The sequence below is a fragment of the Coregonus lavaretus genome, assembly GCF_964263955.1.
Source record: "Coregonus lavaretus genome assembly, chromosome: 15".
NCBI classification, from domain to species: domain Eukaryota; kingdom Metazoa; phylum Chordata; class Actinopteri; order Salmoniformes; family Salmonidae; genus Coregonus; species Coregonus lavaretus.
Genome location: NC_140002.1, coordinates 42,290,733 through 42,303,542, shown reverse-complemented (window position 1 = coordinate 42,303,542; position 12,810 = coordinate 42,290,733). Strand labels below are relative to the sequence as shown.

General features: G+C 42.3%; 1 protein-coding gene across 1 annotated transcript in view; it reads right to left on the bottom strand.

Moving 5' to 3' along the window:
* Positions 1-12,810, bottom strand: part of LOC311142722 (pro-neuregulin-2, membrane-bound isoform-like) — a gene marked incomplete at both ends in the record, with an annotated part of 129,942 nt that overhangs the window by 18,274 nt on the left and 98,858 nt on the right. The window contains one exon of the mRNA XM_084178380.1: positions 1,689-1,809. Within this exon, the coding sequence (XP_084034506.1) occupies positions 1,689-1,809 (121 nt within the window). The remainder of the gene's footprint in view (positions 1-1,688; positions 1,810-12,810) is intronic.

The following is a 12,810-nucleotide window of genomic DNA, read 5'->3' as shown; positions in this document are numbered from 1 at the left end:
CCTTATCCTTCATGAAGAATAATGGCCTGTTGAGTCTTACATGTACTGTACCTCCAACCTATTGCGCAGAGCATAACAGAGCTTTCGTACTCTATCCTGATTCATGCCATTCACTGTTCCCGTCCGTCTTTTTGTCCCTGACTTGCAGGAATCCTTATCGAGCAGACATTGCTGATGTGGCTGATATTGTGTATTATGAAATACAGCGCTACATGTCAGGGACATAATTACCTATAGGGTCATTCGTTAAAACTTTTCCTTCCCTCTAAAGAACGTTATACTTCAAAGTCAAGGGCATAACAATAGGGCCAGCTGTCAGCTGGACTTGTTCAGACGGTGAGTAATACCCGCTGAAGCCTGGCCTATATTGAATGAGATGGCTTTGGGGCAACAATTCCCTGCAGGCCTCCACTGCATTATTCGACTTTTTTGGACCCGTGCCTCAACCGTGAGTGAGTTAGCTGCAGCAATTGAGTTATTGCTCCCTCCAATTTGTACACAGCTTATCGAATGGCTGTTGCAGCCATGTCCTCATTGCTTGCTGAACAGTGTTCCTGGGGCCAGCTGAACACACACAACGGCTGGCCAGTGGACCTGCACACCATTCTTCACCTTAGACAAATATGGAAGCATATGTGATATTTACATCATGGACCAAAGCACACTATAATAGGTGATACTGTAGCTGTAGAGATGTAAAACACAACAGCACACCACTCTTTCCCTGGCACAGGCTGTCATATTGATGCAAACTGTTACTATGCAGGATTACAGCACCGTAAACATTTACTTGTTCTGAAATTGCTGCAAAGACTTGTCTTTTGCAAGGCCAACACCCAGTATACAAACGCATATACTCTATGTACATTCTTGCATATGCTGTTATACTACAGCTTCTGCACACCTACACATTTCAACATATAAATATTCAAATGCACATCAACACGTTCAAACTAGCATATAGCTAGTACATCCAGTACACATGAAGCAGAATCTTACCTAGAAAGCTAATCAGCTCATCGTTGCCACATTCACAATCAAGAGAAAAACATTTATCTTCCAAAAACAAAATGTTTTTAGCGCACTTGATTTAAAACCAATGTTGTAAATCTGACCCTCGTTTCAAAGGTCTTGAGATGTAAACAACAATTCTCTTTAGCTCGCTCGAGGCCTCTGACTGGCGTAAATATTTGTTCCTTACAATACCAGTGAATCATGACATTTCTAAAGGCCTTTTCATGTGTGAGGCTCCTGCACGCTAAACGTGGGCTGAGAATGATGAGCAGACCACAATCTATCCTCCTTATCAGCAACCAAAGTATACATGAAAGAGACACAAACCCCTACAATAGACATCTTTACATACTGGCAGTGCCTTCCTGTACTCTTCTGCTATGCCGGGCCTCCTGTAAGAGAGAGGGGGCTGGAGGGATGCTAAGAGGAAGATGAATGGGGGGATAGATGGAGATTACAATCATATGATGGAGACAGGGAATAGGGCTCTGATATGTTGGAGAAGAGGGTTTGAAATCACTTGACATGACTGGAGTCTTGATCCTGCAATTGATCTCTCATTACAAGAAGGAAAGAAGACAGAGGCTGAAAACAAAGACAATTGTCCAAGTACAGTTCAAAATACCATCAAATGTTGCACTAGGTCAAATCCTGAAATAGCGGCGAGGACTCACTTGCAGGAGAGCTGATTGATACCATGTATAAAGTAACAGTCGCCGCCATTCACGCAGTAATCCTTCTCTGTGTCGTTGCATCTTCTGGCGTGGCCCGAGCCTGGCGATAGTGTGGTGGTTACTGTAGAGGAAGACAGAGTTACATGTTACTAACACAGCCGTAAGAGTACTGTAGGCAGTTAGAGCTTTGTTACTGGAGTAGAGTACAATGTATATTCTGTAATCGGAATAATACTTCAAACTAAGGAGGGCTCTATTCGGGGGACTTCGGTAGAAGAGTAGAAAGACAGTGTGGAACATGCTACAATATACAGTTTACTGGTACTGTATGCAATGTAGGCAGCGCATAGAGACAGGTGCAGCAACTTTCCCCTCCAGATGGCGTTTCTGATCAGGTCAACCAGTTGCTCTTTTGTGAGTGATTTTATACACAATCCAAGACAGAAACACTCACTTCTCATTCAATCACTCATCCTCCACTTAAAACGGTCACATCTTTCCTTCCAAGAATTGTATTGTGTCTCTCAGTAGTGTTGACACTGACTCAAGACGCTCTATGTGCAAAGATAAATATTTCCTCCTGAAGAGCGTAGGAGTCCCTGTTTATTCCTTGATTCAGATCTTTAGAATGGAATGGCCTAAATGTCATGCTGACTAATCCTCCACTATTATGTAAATAGTGCTAAGAGGTTTGGGATGAAGCCTGAGGAGTAGCAGGACTGGGCAAGGAGAAGAGGAGAAGTGGGAGGACTCCTCTGTTAAATGTTGGGACGTAGCCTCTGTACACTGGCCAGATTTCAATCCGCACCTTGCTGGGGTGTGACAACATGTTTGTGTTTCCCAATTGGAGGTTGGTTGACAAATACATACTTGTGAATGTGTAGCCTACTTCCGTACATACAGTATTGTTATGATATGGGGGCAAGGCTAGTGTTCGGACATAGACAAAACACACTATCCAGGTTACACGTCCACACTCCATTCCCCCAGGGGGCAGCAGCAACCTTGTCCAGGTGCTGAGCCTAGTTAATAAAACACATCAGGTGCTGCCAATTAGGGTGATCGTCAGTCAGTGTCCCAGCTGGCTAGCCGTGAGGCTGCTGGTTTTGTTTAGATTGGGCATGCCTTTGTCATTCTTCCTTTTTGTACATATTTATGTTTCATCACCATCTGAACAAATAATAATCCACTTGGACTGGCCAACCAACAGGTTTAAGACGGAGCTGGCCCTAAACTCGGTAAGTTGCTGTCTCCTGGGCACATGTGCATCCAACACGGTCCTCAAACGCTGATTTCTCACATAAATGCACACATTCATTCAGGTTAACTAGGCCTAGGACCACTAGACATAACGAGTCAGGTTAAAGACCATGTTACTAGGCCTAAGACCCCTAGACATAACGAGTCAGGTTACAGACCATGTAACTAGGCCTAAGACCCCTAGACATAATGAGTCAGGTTACAGACCATGTTACTAGGCCTTGGACCCCTAGACATAACGAGTCAGGTTACAGACCATGTTACTAGGCCTTGGACCCCTAGACATAATGAGTCAGGTTACAGACCATGTTACTAGGCCTTGGACCCCTAGACATAACGAGTCAGGTTACAGACCATGTTACTAGGCCTAAGACCCCTAGACATAATGAGTCAGGTTACAGACCATGTAACTAGGCCTAAGACCTCTAGACATAATGAGTCAGGTTACAGACCATGTTACTAGGCCTTGGACCCCTAGACATAACGAGTCAGGTTACAGACCATGTTACTAGGCCTTGGATCCCTAGACATAACGAGTCAGGTTACAGACCATGGTACTAGGCCTAGGACCCCTAGACATAATGAGTCAGGTTACAGACCATGTTACTAGGCCTTGGACCCCTAGACATAACGAGTCAGGTTACAGACCATGTTACTAGGCCTAGGACCCCTAGACATAACGAGTCAGGTTACAGACCATGTTACTAGGCCTAGGACCCCTAGACAAAGAGAGTCAGGTTACAGACCATGTTACTAGGCCTTGGACCCCTAGACATAACGAGTCAGGTTACAGACCATGTTACTAGGCCTTGGACCCCTAGACATAACGAGTCAGGTTACAGACCATGTTACTAGGCCTTGGACCCCTAGACATAACGAGTCAGGTTACAGACCATGTTACTAGGCCTAGGACCCCTAGACAAAGAGAGTCCAACAATATCCATAGGCTAGTTACGGTTTCGTAACAGTATGCACATTGGTATACTTGCAATCCTAACTCAATTCACTTATCAAAAGATCTACCCAAATTAAATTCCTGCTTGCAGTAATTTGATACATTGTAAATTCAGTTGGTGCTGTGGTGGCCATGGTGAAAACAATATTACACAACACACACACACACACCAGACACCGAGGCATGCATGAATGAACACAAAGCGCCACCTTTTGTCACTGTGTTGTCCACAAATTGACCTCATTCATTCCAACTATTGATTTGAATGATCCTAATTGGCATACACAGAGGGATACATAGGTAGAGGAAGAGCATGAGAAAAAAAAAGAAAGAGAGAGAGAAAGACATTGCTGCTAACCTGACCTGTAATTGGTATCATCAGCGTGTGATGAACAAGGCCATCTGTGGTAAACTAAAAACATGCATTTGAACTTAGCTCTGAATACGTTGCACATGTTCTGTTGGATAGCACATGTAACCTATTCTAAAGCAAAAGACACATATTGCAGAAACTGTTTTCAATAAAATGGGCAAAAATCCACAAACTCAACAGGAATGTATTTTTCTCCGAAAGTGCACAAAGCTTTGCAAATACATTCTCCGAAAGTGCACAAAGCTTTGCAAATACATTCTCCGAAAGTGCACAAAGCATTGCAGATACATCACTGCTATTGCAGAAACCTGTTGCAACAAATCATACAATAACAGATTGTGTGAAGGACAAATTGTACCTGTAGCCAGATTCCCCTGGCCCCTCAACTCCCCAGTTAACTCACTCACTATCCATTGCATAACATAGCAGGGAATATGAAGAAGGGAAGAAAACATCCCAGAACAAAAGTACCATACACTTTGCTAATAATAGTGTTCTCACAGCATGCACAATTCATACATGGAGAGGTGCCCGTTGGCCCAGGTCCAGCTGTAGCAGAGCGTGTATAGTGCTCTCTGTCTGTCTGAGAGGAGCGGAGGTGCTCCCACCATGCCAGGAGGGAAAGAGTTTACAGTACCCAGGCTCTACTACTTGTTTATCTGTGAGGGAAACTAATGACGTGGGTTAACCACTGCACATTAAACTTAATTGCCGCAAGTGGGCGAGAGCACTTGTGTCTTTTAAAGACAGCTTCGTTTTAAATCACTCTCTCACACACTCCCTCATCTCTTTTACGAAATGATCCTCTTATTTCCTTGTTGACTTAAAGGCCCAGTGCAGTCAAAAGCTTGATTTTCCTGTGTTTTATATATATTTCCACACTGAGGTTGGAATAATACTGTGAGATTGTGAAAATTATGATAATGTCCTTTTAGTGTAAGAGCTTTTGGAAAAGACTGCCTGACATTTCAGCCTGTTTGGCTGGGTGGGTTTTTTAAAGTTATAAGACCAATAACAAAGAGAGTTCGCCCTCCTTTCTGTTAGTTTTCAGGTTACACATCCCTCCAATTAGGCTCCTCCAATTAGGCCACTCTCTCAGACCACTCCCAGACAGTCCTAGCAAAATTCTTGCTTGAGAAATTGCATTTAGCTAAGAAGCTTTTTTTTTTTTTTTTTTGACCATTTTAGATTTAGATTAGATTTTAGTCATTTAGCAGACGCTCTTATCCAGAGTTAGTGAGTGCATACATTTTTTATTTATTTTTTCATACTGGCCCCCCGTGGGAACACACATTTTAATGGAAAACAATCACAGTAAGGTGATTAACTGTTACCCAGAAATGATTTGATATTGACATAAAAATGGCTGCATTAGACCTTTAACTCTTGGATCCAAAATGTATAATTGTGATTTATGAGAAAACATTTATTTGGATAAATAGCTAATTGTTTTGTATAGTTACACAAACTGTGCTGTTCAGAGAAGTGACTATAATGAATCAGACAGTGTATGCATTTTGCACCATATTGTGTTTGTGGAATAAAGGCAGTGTCTGACAGAATTAGTGTAGAACACCAAATATGTCCTTGTCTATCTGTGATGATCAATGTAGACAGTTGAGTAACACTTCCTGTTAATGTCATCCTGTCATACAGGAGCACTCTATTCTTCATTATTAACCCCTCTATAGACCACTCAATACCAATGGGATTTTTTTATTAGTCGCAATGTTGGGTTATTGGATTGTAGGTGATTTAAGTGCCTTTGCTAATCAGTGAAGGAAGTGTGCTCCTTTCGCACGGCATGGAAAAAAACTATTCCTTCAGTTTAATCCAGGTAATAGTTCCGATATATACAGTGCCTTCAGGAAGTATTCAGACCCCTTGACTTATTCCACATTTCGTTGTTACAGCCTGAATTCAAAATTGATTAAATAAAAAAAAAATTCTCTCACCCATCTACATGTAATATGCCATAATGACAAAATGAAAACATGTTTTTAGAATTTTTTGCAAATTTATTGAAAATGAAGTACAGAAATGTCTCATTTACATAGGTATTCACACCCCTGAGTCAATACAGCGATTACAGCTGTGAGTCTTTCTGGGTAAGTTTCCACAGGGGCGTTCCACACCTGGATTGTGCAACATTTGCCCATTATTCTTCTTCAAGCTCTGTCAAATTGGTTGTTGATCATTGCTAGACAACCCTTTTCAGGTCTTGACACAGATTTTAAAGTAGATTTAAGTCAAAACTGTAACTCGGCCAATCAGGAACATTCATTGTCTTCTTGGTAAGCAACTCCAGCGTAGATTTGGCCTTGTGTTTTAGGTTATTGTCCTGCTGAAAGGTGAATTTATCTCCCAGTGTCTGGTGGAAAGCAGACTGAACCAGGTTTTTCTCAAGGATTTTGCCTGTGCTTAGCTCTAGTCTGTTTCTTTTTATCCTACAAAACTCCCTAGTCCTTGCCGATGACACGCATACCCATAACATGATACAGCCACCACCATGCTTGAAAATATGAAGAGTGGTGCTAAGTGATGCGTTGTGTTGGATTTGCCCCAAACATAACACTTTGTATTCAGGACATAAAGTTAATTTCTTTGCCACATTTTTGTTTTTGGAATATTTGTATTCTGGACAGGCGTCCTTCTTTTCACCATGTCATTTAGGTTAGTATTGTGGAGTAACTACAGTTTTTAATCCTATCACAGTTATTAAACTCTGTAACTGTTTTAAAGTCACCATTGGCCTCATGGTGAAATCCCTGAGCGGTTTCCTTCCTGTACGGCAACTGAGTTATGTACAGTGAGGGAAAAAAGTATTTGATCCCCTGCTGATTTTGTACGTTTGCCCACTGACAAAGAAAACATCAGTCTATAATTTTAATGGTAGGTTTATTTGAACAGTGAGAGACAGAATAACAACACAAAAATCCAGAAAAACACATGTCAAAAATGTTATAAATTCAATTGCATTTTAATGAGGGAAATAAGTATTTGACCCCCTCTCAATCAGAAAGATTTCTGGCTCCCAGGTGTCTTTTATACAGGTAACGAGCAGAGATTAGGAGCACACACTTAAAGGGAGTTCTCCTAATCTCAGCTTGTTACCTGTATAAAAGACACCTGTCCACAGAAGCAATCAATCAATCAGATTCCAAACTCTCCACCATGGCCAAGACCAAAGAGCTCTCCAAGGATGTCAGGGACAAGATTGTAGACCTACACAAGGCTGGAATGGACTACAAGACCATCGCCAAGCAGCTTGGTGAGAAGGTGACAACAGTTGGTGCGATTATTCGCAAATGGAAGAAACACAAAAAAACTGTCAATCTCCCTCAGCCTGGGGCTCTATGCAAGATCTCACCTCGTGGAGTTGCAATGATCATGAGAACGGTGAGGAATCAGCCCAGAACTACACAGGAGGATCTTGTCAATGATCTCAAGGCAGCTGGGACCATAGTCACCAAGAAAACAATTGGTAACACACTACACCGTGAAGGACTGAAATCCTGCAGCGCCCGCAAGGTCCCCATGCTCAAGAAAGCACATATACAGGGCCTTCTGAAGTTTGCCAATGAACATCTGAATGATTCAGTGGAGAACTGGGTGAAAGTGTTGTGGTCAGATGAGACCAAAATCGAGCTCTTTGGCATCAACTCAACTCGCCGTGTTTGGAGGAGGAGGAATGCTGCCTTTGACCCCAAGAACACCATCCCCACCGTCAAACATGGAGGTGGAAACATTATGCTTTGGGGGTGTTTTTCTGCTAAGGGGACAGGACAACTTCACCGCATCAAAGGGACGATGGACAGGGCCATGTACCGTCAAATCTTGGGTGAGAACCTCCTTCCCTCAGCCAGGGCATTGAAAATGGGTCATGGATGGGTATTCCAGCATGACAATGACCCAAAACACACGGCCAAGGCAACAAAGGAGTGGCTCAAGAAGAAGCACATTAAGGTCCTGGAGTGGCCTAGCCAGTCTCCAGACCTTAATCCCATAGAAAATCTGTGGAGGGAGCTGAAGGTTCGAGTTGCCAAACGTCAGCCTCGAAACCTTAATGACTTGGAGAAGATCTGCAAAGAGGAGTGGAACAAAATCCCTCATGAGATGTGTGCAAACCTGGTGGCCAACTACAAGAAACGTCTGACCTCTGTGATTGCCAACAAGCGTTTTGTCACCAAGTACTAAGTCATGTTTTGCAGAGGGGTCAAATACTTATTTCCCTCATTAAAATGCAAATCAATTTTTAACATTTTTGACATGCGTTTTTCTGGATTTTTGTTGTTGTTATTCTGTCTCTCACTGTTCAAATAAACCTACCATTAAAATATAGACTGATCATGTCTTTGTCAGTGGGCAAACGTACAAAATCAGCAGGGGATCAAATACTTTTTTCCCTCACTGTATCTTTGTAGTGACTGGATGTATTGATACACCATCCAGTGTAATTAATAACTTCACCATGCTCAAAGTGATATATTCAATATATTTTTATTTTTTTTACCCATCCACCAATAGGTGCCCTTCTTTGTGAGGCATTGGAAAACCTCCCTGGTCTTTGTTGTTGAATCTGTTTTTGAAATTCACTGCTCGACTGAGGGACCTTACAGATAATTGTATGTGCGGCGTACAGAGATGAGGTAGTCATTCAAAAATCATGTTAAACACTATTATTGCACACAGAGTGAGTCCATGCAACTTATTATGTGACTTGTTAAGCACATTTTTTTGTCCTGAACTTATTTAGGCTTGCCATAACAAAGGGGTTGAATACTTATTGACTCAAGACATCTCAGCTTTTCATTTGTTATTAATAATAAAAATAAATAAACATAATTCCACTTTAACATTATAGGGTATTGTGGGTAAGCCAGTGACAAAAAAAATCTCAATTTAATATATTTTAAATTCAGGCCGTAACACAATAAAATGTGGAAAAAGTTAAGGGGTGTGAATACTTTCTGAAGGCACTGTATTGTTTATACAGTATATCAACATGTTTGACAATACCATCATTTTTGGGATTTTAAATCCATTGATCTTGCAATTCAGTTATACAGTAGAACCATTCAGTAGCTTCAGGGCAAAGGAACCGGAATCAATACTAAATCTGGGTGTTATTTAATTTCATTTTTCAAGGTGCCTTTTGGTCTCTGAAATGTCTGATGGTTGTAGCTCAGTCTGTTCCTGTTCTGACTGCTACAGACACCCTGCCAGTCCTGACTGGTGCAGGGTTGACTATTATACCTACACACTATCCATGCTACCACAATTCTGACACGTTTTCCCGAGCTCTTCAACTGTACTGTGAATACCTGCTGAGGCAGCATGGTTTCATGGAGAGGGGAGGCGAGTAAGCTGACTGTCTGAGAGGGAATGTTGAGCTAAGACAGCTCAGTGTACAGAGAAAAACAACTTTTTGTCATGCGTCTAAATAAAGTAACATTCTCTTCAATACCAAATGATGATCAAGGCAGGGAGAAAGTGGACCACATTATTTTCCTACAAAACACATAAGGAAGTTTGGATTGTAAGATCTCTCCCCTCTCTCTCACTCTCTCTTCTCTTTCCCTTTGCCTCTTGCTTGCTGTCATCTTTATAGCAGAAGACACTTCTTTTATGTGCATTCGTTCCCAAGAGGCAGTCCAGGAATGGGGCTGCTAAAAATGGGTGACAAACGAGGCGCTTCATCCTGATCACAGCGTCTAACGCAGGGGTATTCAACTCTTACCCTACGAGGTCCGGAGCCTTCTGGTTTTCTCTTCTACCTGATCATTAATTGCATGCACCTGGTGTCCCAGGTTTAAATCAGTCCCTGATTAGATGGGAACAATGAACAAATGCAGTGCAACTGGCTTTGAGGTCCAGAGTTGAGTTTGAGGGGTCTAGGAGGTAGAAATAGGGAGCTTTCCGTCTCTGTTGTTGGGTCAGTATCTCCTGTCTCACAGAACCATGGCTGGGTCAGAATGGTGTCTACTGGCCTTGGAACCCTTCGGGCCTGTGGCAGTTTACCAATCAGGGAGCAAATCCATTCTCATGTACCTGGTTTCTCATGTTTTGTAGCCATGTGGCTGAGTAAGTCAACCCTTGACTATGTTATTTCACCCTTCAGCAGAGGAATATCCTGGTCTACCCTGGTTGACCCTTTACATTCAAAGCCTCATGACTGAGACAGGTTCACAGATCCTCTAACCCCAAGTGAAGGTCAGTTCCCCTGTCTCATTTTTACATTTGAGTCATTTAGCAGACGCTCTTATCCAGAGCGACTTACAGTTAGTGAGTGCATACATTTTCATGCTTTTTCATACAGTCTCAGACTGGGTTTGATTATGTGCTCTCATTCCCTTAGGGTTAGGTCAGTTTACCTGGTCTACTAACCCCAGGTTTAGTTTTTCCCAGTCTTGGGCTGACTGGATTTCCACAGTGTTAGCTCTAACCCAGGGGTTTGGCCAACAGGCTTTACCACGGAGTTTGATTAATCCTTCATGGCCAGAGAACTGAAAAGAAAGACTGGGGGTGCAAAAGGGGCCATCTGGAAACCTTCATAAACATGTCTGTCTTTCCGCGCTCTCTAAAGGGTTCTAGGAAAGTCGTAAAAATGAAAGGAGAGGTCCCTGTTGCGCTGTGTTTTTTCTTCTTGAGGCACCTCTTCTGGGCACATGCTCACTACGTATTCTGGAGGCTAGCCCTGTTCTGCACCTCACACTCACAACCTTCAACAAATCGGAGTGATTACACTATATTCAGTACATCAACAGGGTCCTCATCACTAGGGCCACACAGAGTCAGTGGAGGAAGCTGAATTTTACCAACCCAGAAATGGTCTTGTATTTTTTTTTAAACGACTGCATGGAAATGATTCCAACTGCAAATATTGCTGCAAAGCAAGATTTCTTTTTTTACATTTTTTACATTTTAGTAGACGCTCTTATCCAGAGCGACTTACAGTTAGTGAGTGCATACATTTTTTCATACTGGTCCCCTGTGGTAATCGAACCCACAACCCTGGCGTTGCAAGCACCATGCTCTACCAACTGAGCTACACTATTAAGATGCAGACAATAACTCTAATTAAATATTCTCAACAGCAGATTCCATAAGGCTCTGGCCATTACTCTTCTCCATGAAAAGCATGAAGTAATCCAGTTATGTTTCGGGAAAGAGAGCTATTAAAGATGGAATAAGCAGCTAAGGACAAATATGTTTCTAACTCTGAACACAGCACAGTGAGACAACCAAAACCCTTAGACACTAGGAAAGACTTGAGATGTCAAATTTTGGTGGGACCCAGTTCAGATGATATAAGTCACCATTAGTCATCCTAGCCTATATCTTAACTGGAATAAACCAAGTCCAGGTCATGGGAAAGAACATGGTTGGTAAGAGAAAAGGTCCAAAGGTGCAAGCCCCAAGCTTCAACTGACAAATTAAGCGCGTGGGGTATCTCCAAAAGCCCTGACATATTTCACGGCTAAGTCTATATACCAGCAGCAGAGTAGAAAGCCCTACATAAACCCCCTCCCCAGTCTCTTGTTACAGCTGGGACTGGGATCTCTTATCACTTTGCTAGGGGTCAATTTATACTGCATGCATTCTTGCTGCATTCGTGTGGTTTCCATTATGTGTAACATCCCTCTTTCTTCAGAGGGATTCTAACAGTCTGTCCATTTCAGTCCTCACTGTGCATGGATACATTTATTAAGGGAAGATAAATGAATAGGCCTACATAATATGGTAGCTGCTGATAACAAAAAGAGTAGTTCACAAGATCATTTTGGTAGCAATGGCTATCTTACGCCACAGGGCACCCGGTTTCACATCTCAATGATAATATGACTGGCTGCCAGTTGGGTGCTTGTCTGATGTGTGGTGAGAGCGTGTGTGTTTGTGTAAGTGTGTGAGGTTGAGGGACAGGAAGTGAGCTATATCTCCTTTGTCTCGAGGCAGCAGTTATACAAGTGTTTAACTGTTGTACTCTGTTGGAATATATGAGTTGCAAAGCTCAGCATGACCATACACTCCAACAAACAGCAGAACTGAAAAATCTAAAATCCCTTACACAAACACTGCAAACACAAAAAAAGCACACTACCCCCCCACCTCCCACACACAAACCCACACAAACACAAACAAAGCCAGTATCTATCGCGTGTCTTCGTACATTTCACAAGTTGCACCGAGTTCAATGAGACTGCTCCAACATCAACAGCCTTATGGGAACTTGATCACTGTTTAGGCAAAGGGCCAGAACAGAACATTATCTCTACCAAGAATTTGAGAGACACATAAACACAACATTACTAATGATAATGCACCAAATACCTGTTTCAGGAGAAAAGTGACCATAATTATTTCAAGGACCATCAAACTGGAGAGAGAGGCGGATTGTTTGAAATGTACAAAATGGAGCCTGCTCTGAACTTTATACTAATCTCCCCTCTCATCATGTTTTCATTTATGTTCTTGCCTCTTATTACCCTTTCTCAACAGCATAGCTGATATGCCTGGTCTTGCCTGCCACAGTC